The sequence below is a fragment of the Merops nubicus genome, unplaced genomic scaffold (genome assembly GCF_000691845.1).
Source record: "Merops nubicus isolate BGI_N331 unplaced genomic scaffold, ASM69184v1 scaffold1303, whole genome shotgun sequence".
NCBI classification, from domain to species: domain Eukaryota; kingdom Metazoa; phylum Chordata; class Aves; order Coraciiformes; family Meropidae; genus Merops; species Merops nubicus.
In genome coordinates this window covers 1-14,286 of record NW_008598005.1, presented here as the reverse complement: position 1 = coordinate 14,286, position 14,286 = coordinate 1, and the positions used below count along the sequence as shown (strand labels likewise).

Below are 14,286 nucleotides of genomic sequence, written 5' to 3'. Positions count from 1 at the left end.
CTAACTGAAGTACTAAATCACAGAACGACCTATTTAAGCAAGTTATTTTTACTGCCTAAATTAAATATTACCATCTAATTAGATGAGATCCCCCCCCAAGGTCTTCTAGATATTAGAGAAATCTTGAAATATTGAATTAAAAGCCTTGTTCATGCAGCCAACAAGTTAAAGACATACTTCAGGAATTATGGAGCTTTCTTGCAGAGAAAGTTGTAAAACTTAAATCCTTCCTTCTTATTCAGGAATGATTTATTAATAAACAGTAATATCTGAACTTCATTAAACATTAATATCTGAATCGTCATGACACTGACAGTTTCAGTAACTGGAAAAAAGCAGCTTCATTCAAAAGACATAGAATTGTATGTAAAGATTTCTTAATGAAAACTAAATTATGAAAGGAATTGTGTGAAGCTGCATTGTCTTTTGTTAAGAAGCAACTTCACAGTAAGAACTGAAGGCCCATGTTCATTTTTTTTTTTTTGTTACATCACACAGAGCTTCTTGCTATTTTCACCACTTCAGAGAAGCAGAATGTTTGCACAGAAGCAGGTACCATCTGAATTCTGCTGATTTGATGAGACTGAACTGTCCTCCCTCCTCTACTAAATTGGTGTTGCCTTGTTGTTAAGATTCCTTAGGATCACTCACATTGTCAAACACAAGGCAACATGAACTCAGTAGAATTACGGAAGACAATTAAATCCTTCTCCATATCTTGAGAAGACAGTGGCCAATTTAGACAAATTCCCAGGTTTGACTATTACAATAGTATTTATTCAGCCAAGACAAGGAGTGGAAAACTAAGTACTGTAACTTTAAAAAAGATCTGTCACATATATGATTTGATCAAGGCAGGAAGTTAGTGGTAGGAGAGAAGAAATGAAAAAGAGAGAAATCTAGCTAATCTAAGTTAGCTGAGCTATAGGATCTTCTCTCTGAAGATGCAATGTGTTACAACTGTCTCCTCCCTGCAGTCCTTACAAAGTCTGGCAGATACCAGACATCTTTTAAAATTTTTCAGAAGTTTAAAAGCAGAAACCAAACAGACCTGCTGCAGTACACACAAACATGATCACTAAATTAGATCCATGCTAACCGTCAGTGATGCTATTCCTCTGTGATAGGATTTTAAAGCTTCAGCAATGCAAGAAAGTGCTGAGCTGTAGTTGTCTTCCTGCAAACCTGTCAGGCACTGTTCTGCATGGGAGAACTCCTTCAAGCTGTTCAACCAGAAGTAGAAGTGTTCTGAAGCCACTTCAGTCAGCAGGCTCTGATACAGTTCTCTGGCCATGTCATGGTTGCCCTGTAATGACAAGAATGTTTCTAAGAGGGGACATAAAAAAAAAGCTGTGGGTTTCTACAAAACAAATATGAGAAGAGAACAGCAACATCTCCAGAACTACTCTTACTTTAAAAACAGAAATAGTGAAACTTCTTCAAGTAATTTGATCATGACAACAATAAATAAAAGCACAAATGATTATTTTATGGAAATATCAGTGCCACAGTTTGGGGTCAGGGCCACCCCTGGAACTGTAACAGATGCTATTAATCCACGCCCCCTAAGGGAATGGGAACGAGAATAAGGGAGAGGCTTATTGATTAGAAAAGAACACTTTGGCAGCCTGATCCACTTGCTGGTTGTTCTGGTGTTCCTCAGTGGCCTGACTTTTAGGTACATGGGCACCTACATGACATACTTTTACCGCTAGTTCCTCCAGCCGAGCAGCAATGTCTTGCCACAGCGTGCCAGTCTGGATAGGCCCACCTTGGTACTGCCAGTTCTTTTGCTTCCACTGTTTCAGCCACCCCCACAAAGCACTGGCTGCCATCCAGGAGTCACTGATATGTACAGATATATACAAAGTTAGTCCTGAACCCAACGCTGCCCCCCATGGCAATACGCCACCGTCACCCCCGGGCTGGGGAACTCAGCCACAGGTGGCAACTGGGTACAGGAGATGGATTCTGGAAGGCAGTTCAGGAACACAATCTTGGGGTCAGTTGTTCTGTCTGCTCCTCCCTGCAGGTGCAGGGTACTCTCTGCCCCCGTCCATGTGGAACACAAGCTCAGCAGTTGCCTTGGTCTGCACACCAGCCCCTGGCAGTGACTCTAAACATGGAGTCTTATCACTGCTAAAGCCAGACAGTTCCGGGCAGTGGCGTGAGGTACTGGGTATGTTTCCAGCCATCCTGTGGTAGCTTCCACCACGGTGAGCACATAGCACTCACCCTGGTGAGTGTGAGGCAGTGTGATGCAATCAGTGTGCCAGGCCTGCCCACACCTAGACTGTGACCATGGTCCCCACACCACAGGGGCTTTAACTGCTTGGCCTGTTTGACTGCAGTGCACGTTTCCTGGTCGTGGATAACCTGTGCCATAGTGTCCATGGCTGAATCCACCCCTCGGGCACCAGCCCATTGGTACCTTGCATCTCTTCCCCAGTGTCCCGAGGTGTCACGGGCCCACCGAGCCAAAACCAGTTCACCTTTATGCAGGCCAGCAGGAAAAGATGGAGGAGAGAGCGGAAGGGGTGCTGGAAGGGCTCACCCCTTTCCCAGCCTTCAGCTTTTACTGGATATGACAGATAGGGGATGGAATACCCCATTGGTAAAACTACTGAGAAAAACCAGCTCTGTTTTACCCCAAACCAGGACAATCAGCCTATATAAAACATAGCACTTATTTACACTAAATAATTCAACAAGACAAGAAACAAATACTGAAGTTTACCCCAGCATCTCCTACTAGGGATTCTATGTAAATCTAACCCCAGCTGTGACTTCACTGAAGGGAAAATGAAAGCAGTATCTCTTTCTTCCTTTCCTCACACTGCATAAACAAACATCAGGATGGCCTATATCCCCTTCTAAAGGACTGCTAGACAATGCAGATTAGTCATGTGCTCAAGAAAGTATCAGGTCATTACCTCTTTCTCAAATATATCAAAAAGACAAGCCTGATAGGATGTCTATCCTAAATGGCATGTATCTGAATCAATATTCAAAGGAATTAAGAGGGAAAATTATTTTTTTTGCGCCTGCCTGCCTTTATTTCCTCCTCCCAAGTCCTCCCATTTTCCTTACCTTTTCCAGTTCAAAGAAATCACTAGCATCATTCCAACCACACCAAACCATCTTCCTCCAGGTATTTTCACTCACCATCCTGGAAGCCTGCCTGGCTATCCTATAGGCTGTCCATCCATTGGAGGCATTCTCAAGCTGCTGTTTGATAACAGTTTTGATTTCTGAAGACAAAGCTTTCTGACTGGAAACAAATATCACTGTGGCAAGAGAAACCTAATCAAGAAGGTGAGGAAGGTGGTTATATTTCAGGAATTAAATAAAACTAGTAGAAAAGTCAGTTCTGTTTCCTAAACTACCACAAAATACCTGCTTGACTTTGGACTCAAAAGTGTTTAGAAGATTACATATACATTCTAACTGAGGAACTTCTCAGTCATATATCCTAGGTAGTTCTGGCTACCCAAGTACTTCTTGTAGATTAAAGTCACTTTCACTCATAGAATCTTTACTGTAGCTTTTAACTGAGATATTTTGGATGCTCCAAATGAATTAACAGGAAGCTGGTAATTTCTCTTAACATTTAGGCTCATTTCCAAATAGGTGGGATAAAAGCATTTTTTTATCTCTTGCAGTCCATTAGAAGTCATGTGTGTCAAAATACCATACAAAAATTCAGCTAACTGCCATTTTGGCTTTTTCTATAGCCATTATTTTACAGATGCCCCAATAACCTCAGTAGCTACGTTTGTCTCAGCAGTGCAATCTGCTGGAAAACCTACTGAAATAAACTGCATAGTCCAGAGATGGAGCTGAACGCTGACATATGGAGTCAAAACTTCAAGTAAAACTGAAAATAGTGGCTATAAACTGGCACTTCGACATGGACATAAGAAAATGGCTTAGCTGCCTTTTAAAATAAAATCCATCCACAATTGTTTATATATATGTAGATTTTATCCATCAAAGGCTATTCACTAGGTCTTACCAAGAGTTCCTGTTTTTTATCTGTGGCAGATTGTCCAATTAATTTATAGAGGTCTATTAGGTCTCCTAGCATCCCATCTGCTAAGACAGGCAGCTGCATGGCAATAGCAGCTAAGCAGTGGCACATGAGTATCCTGGCAGCATCCTGGGCACTGTGCAGCTGGGTCAGCAGGGATTCAACTACTGACTGGCTCAGGTGAGGACGGCACTTGACAAGCTTCACCATACAGGTAAACGTGATCTGCAGTTCACACAATCAACAAGCACAATAAACACAACGCCTGCTTAAAAATAAAAAAAGCCAGTATTATTTGCAAGTATGATTGCAGAAATAGAGAAGATCTGGTATTTTCAGAACCATGTACACTACAAAAGATGAGATTTTTCTAAGAGCCCAAGCCTCTGCTCCTGAGCTCAGAGCACAAAAACCTATCACAAATTCAAGAAACAATATTCTCTCTCATATCACCAGCCTTCACAAGTAAGTAACAACATAAAGTTACTGGTAGCAGCTTATGAAGAGGGAAAATACAAACAGTTTATAGAAGCATTGTAATCATGCACACTGCATCTCCAAAAAGGAGGTTCTTTGCAAGATTCTCTTCAACCTCCAGAGACACCTCCATCTCATGTTCAAGTTCAAGCTTTATTACAGCTGTTCCTCTAAGAGGAATGCATTTTTCCCCTCCCTACAACAATCAACTCACTGCAGAGCTGAGAAGAGTTGCACTATAGTTGTGCTCACCTTCTCTACTGCTCTGAACCCTGATAATGGGCAAAAGATAGAAAAATCTTTTCCTTCCAGTACGTTACGTTTCCACCCAAAAAGATCTGGTGCACACTAGTCTGTTACACAAGCTATTACTGTAACTTACAGCTATGCTAGGGGGAGACAACAGTACCATCACCTTTAAGGTTGCCTGAGCTCCTGGACTGTCATCTTGACTACAAAGAACAAGAAGTGCTTCTAAGCCAAAAACTGCATCTTGCTCCAAAGGCAGAAGATCTAAGAACAAAAAAACAGAGTAAGTTAGTTCCCTATTATGTTTTCTGATCATGATTGGTGTAATATTTGTACTGGCATTGCAGTCATGACAGGTAAGTATCTTCCTAATACCTCTACCTTTCCACATTTTGATTAGAAACAATTCTGACATTCCAGGTAACTATTCAGTTGTCACAACTCTGACATTTCTAGGGGATCTATAAATCTCTGGAATTCTAAATGTCCTGTTACTCATTTGCAACAGAGTCCATGCAAAGAGTTTTCAAAGGCTGACAAAACTCATTGCTTTTATAGCAAAGGTAACACAAACGTTTATTTAGTACGACTTCCTAGACCCTTTAATTTTCTCTAAATTACACGAAGATGGAATCTTCCCAACCATTCATAAAAGCATACAGAATATTTTCAACAAGATTATAGTCCCCATCCTCCCTAACAAGCATGAAGGATCAGACAGATTTACAGACAAGTTCACAAACAAGACCAATTTCTACATGTTAAGTGCATAAGCCTGACTGTAAACAGCACATTTGATTGTCCTTGCTTTCATTTACCTTTTTCCTGACAAGAGGCTGATATATTAGTCAGAATTCTCACACCATGAGCTGCAATGCCAGGATTATTATGGTAACAGCACTCCTGTGCTAGTTTTACTAAATCAAACGATCTCGCAGTTGTAGCTGTTGTTCCTAAATAAAGACAAAGCAAACAGATCATGAAACAGCACAGCCCATAATTTCACTACAGATCTTTTCAAGCACATTTCTGAAAAAAAAAAAAAAAAAAGTATTGATTTAGGATTAATTTTTTTTTTTCCCCCTTATGTTTAAAGACTATCATTAAAACATCTCTCTCTCTCTCCACAAACAAACAGAGGCTCTGCCTCCACCCCTGAACATTATGCAAGTTAGACATACATGAGACAGAATATTTGGGTCTAAAGGCTAATGTTTCACAGACTCAGAGAAATATTGCCTTAAGAAATATTATATCTAAATAAAAAGGCTAGTGAGAATATTAATAATTAAGACACGTCAGCATGACTGAATAAGATATACTATTTTCCTCCATTTCTGCAGCCCGTGTAGTTAGGCTCATAATACTCATTACGGCAGTCTGGCTTTCAAGAAGAAAAAGGACAACAGTATGATCACCATTTTAAGAACATACCTTGAATCACTTCAGAATGTCTACTCTGTTTCTCCAGAATATAATCAAAAGGAAAAATGGTTCAGCCTGTACTGAAGCAGGTCATTCCCACCGGGCTGGCATAGCTCCAGCCTGCCAGGGTGCCATGTCAGCCCACCCACAGCACTGAGTGTCCTTGCTACTCAAGAACTACATAAATCCATGGCCTCAAAGCACCCTCAGCAGAATGCAGGTCAGCCATCCAAGAAGCACTGCACTTCTTCATTTTATAAAGTGAAACTGAAGACTCCAAGGTAAAAAGCCCTTTCACATAGTGTATTACCCACAAAATACAGAACAAAACCTTAGACTGTAATTATTGATGGGTATACAGTATCCCATTTTAAATTCACCTATGATGAACACAGTCTGAATCTCAGCTAGTGTTCTGTAGATCAAAAATAGTTTAAGAATGTGCTACAAAGCGTTTAGATGAAACTGATTATGAACAGGAAGCCAACTCAGCAGAAATGCCAAGGAGAATCATCCCATCCAGCTTCCTCACCTGCAGCACTGCTGAAGTACTGTTTAATGGCAATGGTCCCCGACAACGTGGAAAGAACAGACAGCATGCCCAGTTTCAAGCTGTCATAAGGAGTGTGAAGAGCAGACTCACAGAGTGCCTGAAGATTAGCAGAAAAGATGCAGAGGGAAGTCAGTCCCACAAGCTATCTTCATTAAACATTTAGTTGCACTTGCCTGTGAAAAGTTTTGAGTCAAGATTTTTCTACAGAAAATACTATATTGAAATAAAAAGTTAGAAGTCATGTCCTGAAGAATCTCCTTTAGCAGACTGAGGACTTGACTTGCAGAAAAGTGACAGTGGGTCTCATACACCAGAAAACATTGCTTATAAGTCTTTAATCAATTAAAAATCAGTGGCAAAAGTATTAACAGGTCTCACTGATCAAACTCTGAAAAAAGATTTTAAGACAGTTCTCCAGTCTTAGAGGTATACTGGTTATTTTGCCTTATAACAATCTGCAAGGCTCTATGTGAGTATGAAAATGAGCCACTAATCCTAAGAAATTAAGTAAAAATTACATTTGCCTTTTCAAGTGTACCTTGCTGGATGACATGCTTGACAAATTCCAGAGAGTGTGTTACATGTGAACAGTAATAAACTCAGAATCACAAGATTAATGTAAGTGTTCAGGTCTCATGTCTGTTATCTTAGATGCGTGTGTCAGATGGACAGGTTACTCCTTTACTGTGAACAGGCTCACCACACAACACATGCCTTTCCTCAGCTGTAATGCTTCAGCTTTGATCTTCACAGGCCAACTTACCCAACTCCAGGTATTCTATGATCCTATGAACCGTTCATTAATACTTGGCTACTCTTGTTGGCAGAGTAACCTAACTGAAGGATATGTAGGTGTTTGTTCCTCCTTACTCTACCTCACGAATTATTTTTTTTTTGAAAGAATTTTACAACTAACTACAAAGATTCACAATAAATTTTTGCTTAAAACCTGAATATTTTCTCTGCTCCATGTGTGTGGTGTCTTGTTGGCCAACAACTTTAAATCTTGGATTGCAAGCCTCTTCACAGCCTTCCTGGGGTCATTCTTCAAGTATTGCAACAAAAGTTGGATCTGCAACAAAGTAAATTTATTAAGAGAGAGATTCTACTAGAAGAAAGTCTTTTCAAAAGTACTTGTAAGGAAATTTTGAGCATACTTGTCTGAAACAGACTTACCTTATCTATCTGTTTGCTATATAGAAAAGAAAGACCCCATTAGGCTGTGATGCCATGGCAAGCTAGAACAGTCTGATAGCCAGTTTCTGTCATACTGCTCTTGCTCATGCACCCTTCTCTACATAGCCTTGCATAACTGAGAAGCCTCGAGACCTGTTTCACCACTCTCAGAAATACCAAAAAAACATCCCTGAGAAGCTTAGTAAACATCTTATACTGTCGTGACTATGCCACAAGCAAGTATTCTGGGCATCTGATGCCAATTCATGTGTCTGTGTTATCTGCAGTTAACAGACAGTAACAAAGATATACTTTGCATGTCCCAGTAGTTGCCAAAAACCATCCCAAAAACTCCAACTAAACAAAAACAACCCCTACTCACCCACTCAGAAGCATTAATCTCAAATTAAGTGACAATTAACTGCATGTCACTTGCTGAGTTCATTTCCTCTGAATTTACAGAGATGAAATAGCCAGCACATGAAGAAGTATGAACGTGCTGACCATGGTTTTGCTCTCCCTCCCCACCCTGGCTACATCACTTTTAAGCAACAAAAAAACCAAAAAGCACATCAAGTGTTGTACTGTTATTTCAGCTGGCTTGCATTCAGTACTACCAGAAGCATCCTCTGAAATACAGAAATGAGCCATGGCAAAAAGAAGTTTCAGACAGATCAATCCTATTAGTCTAACAGTAACAGACTGTTAGACTAAGAGGACATGTACAGCCTTCCATAGCTCTACATGACTGAAAGAAAGCAAATATTTTCATGACCACTTTATAAGGATTAGTTAGACGAATCTCAAATGTCACTGTGTTCAGTCCTGTGATACAAATCACATCCACAAAGCACATTATCAAAACATAAAAGCACTGTATTTTTCCATTGCTGCTTGCCCACAACTTATAGTCCTAAATTATAGCAACAGATTCAAACTCCTCAGAGCTCTTCAAGAAATACATTCCTAAATGCATTCTATGCTGTTGAAATAATATTGAAATGCTTGCACACAAGAAAGGCAAAAGGCATGCACACCACCCAAGAGAATATACAGCAGTGAAAAGTAAGGCATGGCTTCTCTAAGTAAGATGAAATGTTTTTAGAAGAAGTCAGGGTGTTTGCTTTCCTAAATGCTGACTGACCCTAGCTGATTTAAAAAGAGACAGGTTATGATCTGTAGGGAGGAGTTCCGGTGTTTGATGGGGTCATCTGGAAATGGCACCCCAGGAAGGACAGAAAGTATGAAAGCAGCAGCATTGGTCAGGGTATTCTCTCTCTATAGCACACAGGATTAACCACTCGAGCAAATTCAGAGCTTATTTTTGACATCAGCTAGAAACTAAATTTTTTTAAAATGTAGTTTGTACTTGAAGCTGAAGGAATGCATTAGTAAGAATTACCTGTTTAGGAATGTCAACCAAAGAAGAAGCAGCCAGCAGAGTAAAGGTGTGCAAAGTCACAATGACCATCTTGGTAGACGGATAGGACGTCACCAGCTGCTGGAGCAGCTGCCGGGAGCTAGAGGCCAGGCTGGCATCATGGTGCATGTGCTGCAGAATAGGGATCAGCTTCAGTTTCAAGTCCACAGGTGTGGCCAAACCTGGAACAAGGCAGAGAAACGTGGGCATAGCCCTAGTCCTCTGTGCTGCCTTTTGCCAGTACCAAGGCACACGGTACATCTGCATGGCGACCACTGCTGACTGCAGGTTGTGCAGACACCTGCATTAGCTTCAAATAACTCATCTGCTAGCTAGCAGCATAACAGCAGCAGTACCAAGCACTTTCGTGGGTCTTTGAGAAGGCTGCTCCTTGCTTCACTGCAAGTTACATACACATTAACTCACCTGAAGCAACCTGTGACAGTATAGTCCGAGTTTATTCATCATACTATAGATGACTTAATTCTTTCTCAAACATGTGTTTTGAGAACTTAGAGGACACAAGAGCCAGACATTCTGTTATTAGTCAGCTAATTTAGTTTAAAAACTGGAATCATTAGAAAATAAGGGCAACAGCATCTTGATGTCCCATATTTACATAAGGAAAACACAGAATTCTCAGATAAATTAGAGCTTTGCCCTTTTATTATTCAATATATATGTACCTTGAATCATCTCACTGATTTTATTGCATATTCCAGCAGCAAAATCCCTGCAGAGAAAAGACAAAGTACCAGGTGAAATGAAAAATAAATAATTAGTAATAGAAGTCAACTACGAGACGTTGTGTTTACAAAGGAATGCTTGCCAAGATCTAAGTTATTCTAGAACCCCTGCACAGAGGCATGATCAAATGATAAAATGGAAGCTTTATGTTAAGAAATTGATGGATTGTGAAGAGCTGTCCCTTAAAAACAGCCATGAGAAGGTCGAAAGTTTATAGGTAAGAATCAGAAACCGAGAGAACAAAGGGGAGCTCGTGGTTGGTGTATCCCACAGGCCACCTGAGCAAAGGGAGCGTAGTGATGAGGCCTTCTCACTCCAGCTACAGGAGACACCATGCTCACAGGCTATCATCCTACTGGGGGATTTCAACCACCCCAATATATGCTGGAAAAGCTACACAGTGAGCTGTAGGCAACCCAGGAAATTCCTGGAGTGCCTTGACAACAACCTCCTGAGGCAGGAAATAGATGCCCCTACTCAAGGAGATGTAGCACTAGACCTTTGGAGGTCCCTTCCAGCCCAGACATTCTATGATTCAAAACCGTGTAAAAGTGACAAGCAGAGCTACATTTTGTTCCCTAATATATAATTTCTGTAAAATAATCCTTAATTAAAGCTGCCATTCCACTTTGCATTCTCATATTTGTAAGCTTTCCACTACCATTTTACAAAAAAGACAATGTTAACCTTGTATTCAGATTTCTTTCCAGCACTGTTATTGCACATAATTCAATACTTTGCTATTAAGGAACAGAAGAGGATGGTGAGGTTTGGGAGTGCTGCTGTCAGTGGAGCTCCCAGTCGCTGTAATATGAAAAACTGGAAAAAATTAGATCTTACTTTGACTGTGCAGAAAAGTTGGCGGCAGCAAATATAGCAGCTTCAACTTCCACATTGTCATGGGAGTCCAAACTCTGGCGAATACTGTGATGTGCATTCTTCCTTTCTGGAATAATAGAGGCCATGCTGCCCAGCATCCTTCAGGAACACATCACAGCAAAACCAGGAAGAACAACGACCATGGAGAAATACAAGATGAAACCCAATAGAAATGTTACAAGACAGGCTTAGAGACTGTTTGGTTTTTTTTTATAGAAATAAGTTTCATGTCTATTACAGAAACAAAAGGTAAAAAAAATGTTTGAAGTAGGCATAATTAAAGATAACAAATTTTCTCATGTGGGTTACATCTGTGGTTTAATAAAAAAATAATTGTTTTGATACCTTTTAGCTTGAAATGGGCACAGTGAGAAGCTTACCAAAAATTCTTATAAAATGAGGGGTGCCCTACAGCACTGCAAACACGTCTTGTTAAGATGCTTTTACATTCAAGCTGTGACATCAATACAGCAGATGTAATGTTAAAGTGTACCCATCACTATTTTCAGACACACAAAGTACACATCATGAGAAATAAACTCAGAAATGCAGTAGCCTAGGGGAATTTTAATTTTAAAAAGCATTCAGAGAACTGTTTTCACCCTTTCCATGCTTCTTCTTAATTAAGACTGCAGAATTAAGTGACAAATGTCTGAACAGTCCTAAGTTTTAACCACATGCTGAAAAAGGAAAGTTCCCAGAGTGCTACCATGAGCACGCAAACAAGTACCTGACTTTCATCCTTTGTTTGTAAGATCTTTTGCTGATGCGAGATAAGGTGGAATAGTGCAATACCTTTTGTGTAACAGCTAAAAAAAGGAGCAAGTCAATCTACATTTTGCTACAAATATCTCAAAAATACTTTTCACACACATTTAGGATACTCCAGTTAAATGAAGAATGATTACAGGATTTGCACTGATGGCAATTTTAGCAAGAGTTCTATGCAAATATTTACACACAGTTACCTAGCAATAAAATTCCAGACACAAAGTTTTGGTTTAGAGCTTTCTTTCACCATGTTCTCTCTTACTGACATTACTTAAAAAAACTAAATCAACTGAATATTTTAATCTGAAATTGCTGAACCAACAGCCATTTCACTTGATGCAATCTGTGAATTGATTAGTATTTAAGTATTTTTTCACATCAAGCAGATTCCTGGGATTTCTACCAGTCTGTAAATACTGCCCTCAGCATCAGTCAACCATTATTATCTTACATTAAAAAACTGAAGTGGAAGTACAAGAAAACAAAATCTGCAGATTTCAGAGACAGCAGAGCATGAAAGGACAGTCTCAAGTAAAATCTCAGAAAAAGAAATGGATGTATGAGCTAATCAAAAATCTCCTGTTAACATCTACCATGTTTCAATAGTGAAACCAGTAACAGTTCCACATGGATAGATGAAGAGAACACAAAGGGAGAAAGAAAAGAACTCCCTTCACATCTTCATTTGCTCTCACAGGAGCTGGAAGATGCAGTGAAGATGATCATGTTGGATAGTGTTAAAGAAAGACATAGACACCAAAATCACAACAGTGACATTAAAGATAATTTTTTTTTTTCTATTTAATTCCCAGGAAGTTCAAAGCAATCAACAATACAATGGCACCTCCTTAGAAGTTATTGATCACCGACTAACAAGCAATAAGCTTCTAAATACAATAATAAATGGAAAATAGGTGCAAGCATAAGAAGGTTCACTTAAATAAGTTTGTCACAGATTAACAGAAACTATTTTGACACATAAGGAAGCATTTTTCTTTTGGTCCTGGCCTAAATATATCAGGCAACACATGATATTTGCATATAGCTACTGCCTGGGTTATGTATACAACAGGTTCATTTCTTCTCCTAAGCACAGAAAAACTCAACGCTGCAAATGTTTTTTTGTCCAGAGGCACCACGAAACCCTCCCCTTCCTGACTGGTTAATAACCCTGTTCTTCTCTCACAGACCCTTATCATCCACCCCCTGAAAGACAGATGTTGCTGCTTTTACCTCTATAAGCAATATACAAGATTCCTCTCACATTTCATTCACGGCAGATGCAGTTTTTGTTATCCCATAGTAGCTTACTAATGATTAGCTAGAGATTTGAAGGCAATGAGGTTCGTTTGTGTAACACATACCGCAGTGTAATAGCCCGAGCAACGGGATCATTGCTATGAATTACTGAGAAAACTCTCTTGACAAACTCATCCACGTTCAGAATTTTCTCCAAGTGCTTCTCACTCTGCTGAGTAACTTTCAACACACACAGCCTCAGGAAGTTGTTTCTATGAGAAGACAGACATTTGTTTATCAGGACGTTCTATAATAAAAATGCAAACACTTGAAACAAAATTATTTTTAAAAAGCTTCTGAGAGTAAATTAAAACAAGGGGAGGTCTATGCTTTATAAAAATAGTAGATTGATATACTCAAAGAGACTATTAATATATTATAAAAATTATATTATTTTGTAGTACAGGTAGTTTTAAATTTAGTCTCTGTTCCATGGAAATTAACATGTAAGGAGGAGCACAAGCACCTAATCATTTTGTGCACATTTAGGGATCTAACCCTGCTAGAAAAGCATATCTAGGACTAAGACAGAAACATTTTGCTACTGCCAGGTGAGAGTGAATTTATTTTCCTTCCTGACACAAACAGTGAAGAATCCACCAGCAACAAATAACTTTGTAAGCTATTACAATGCTATAATTTTGTAAGCGATACAAAGTAGCTCCAATTTCATCACATGCATCATTTAGACACTTAAAAAAGCTACACTTTGGGCTTTGTTATTAACATCCCTTAGAGACAGAATTTGCACACGTGTTCATTCACCTATTTATTAATTATTAATTTGAACATGCCCATGGAGCAGAATTTACACCAGTGAACTTAAAACAGTCAACAAATGAATCCTCAAACCAGGACAGATAGAAAGGAACTGTGCTGTTGATCACTCACAGCCACTTCAGCCGACTAGAGATGGTGAAGACAAACTTCAGTCCTCAAACTACTGTTCACAATATGTCCTCAGTGGAGTAGGTACCACTGTGGAATTACCAGGCAAGCAGAAAAAAACCCACGGCTGCCCAGGTCTCAACGCAGCAGCACTCCAGGCTACCGTGCATTACTGCGGATCATATTTGAACTGGTGCTACTTACCCCACCCTGAAAACATCGGCTAGCTTTAGGAAAGCTGAATTAATGAGAATAGGGAAAGGGTATTTCTGGAAGAGCCTGGGAAAACGAACGACGGCTTCGCACTGCTCCCCGAGTTTGCCAGACCTGAGGCCTAAACGAGACAACAGCAATGACTGCAGACACCGCCGC

At 39.8% G+C, this 14,286-nt stretch overlaps 1 protein-coding gene across 1 annotated transcript in view; it reads right to left on the bottom strand.

Moving 5' to 3' along the window:
• INTS7 (integrator complex subunit 7) overlaps positions 1 to 14,258 on the bottom strand; it is a gene marked incomplete at its 5' end in the record, with an annotated part of 22,965 nt that extends 8,707 nt beyond the window's left edge. Inside the window, 12 exons of the mRNA XM_008936863.1 lie at positions 1,100 to 1,306; positions 3,166 to 3,303; positions 4,016 to 4,255; positions 4,923 to 5,020; positions 5,575 to 5,709; positions 6,714 to 6,831; positions 7,684 to 7,806; positions 9,313 to 9,512; positions 10,017 to 10,063; positions 10,918 to 11,055; positions 13,092 to 13,238; positions 14,119 to 14,258. Of these exons, the coding sequence (XP_008935111.1) occupies positions 1,100 to 1,306; positions 3,166 to 3,303; positions 4,016 to 4,255; positions 4,923 to 5,020; positions 5,575 to 5,709; positions 6,714 to 6,831; positions 7,684 to 7,806; positions 9,313 to 9,512; positions 10,017 to 10,063; positions 10,918 to 11,055; positions 13,092 to 13,238; positions 14,119 to 14,258 (1,731 nt within the window). The remainder of the gene's footprint in view (positions 1 to 1,099; positions 1,307 to 3,165; positions 3,304 to 4,015; positions 4,256 to 4,922; positions 5,021 to 5,574; positions 5,710 to 6,713; positions 6,832 to 7,683; positions 7,807 to 9,312; positions 9,513 to 10,016; positions 10,064 to 10,917; positions 11,056 to 13,091; positions 13,239 to 14,118) is intronic.
• Between the last annotated feature and the right edge of the window lie 28 nt (positions 14,259 to 14,286).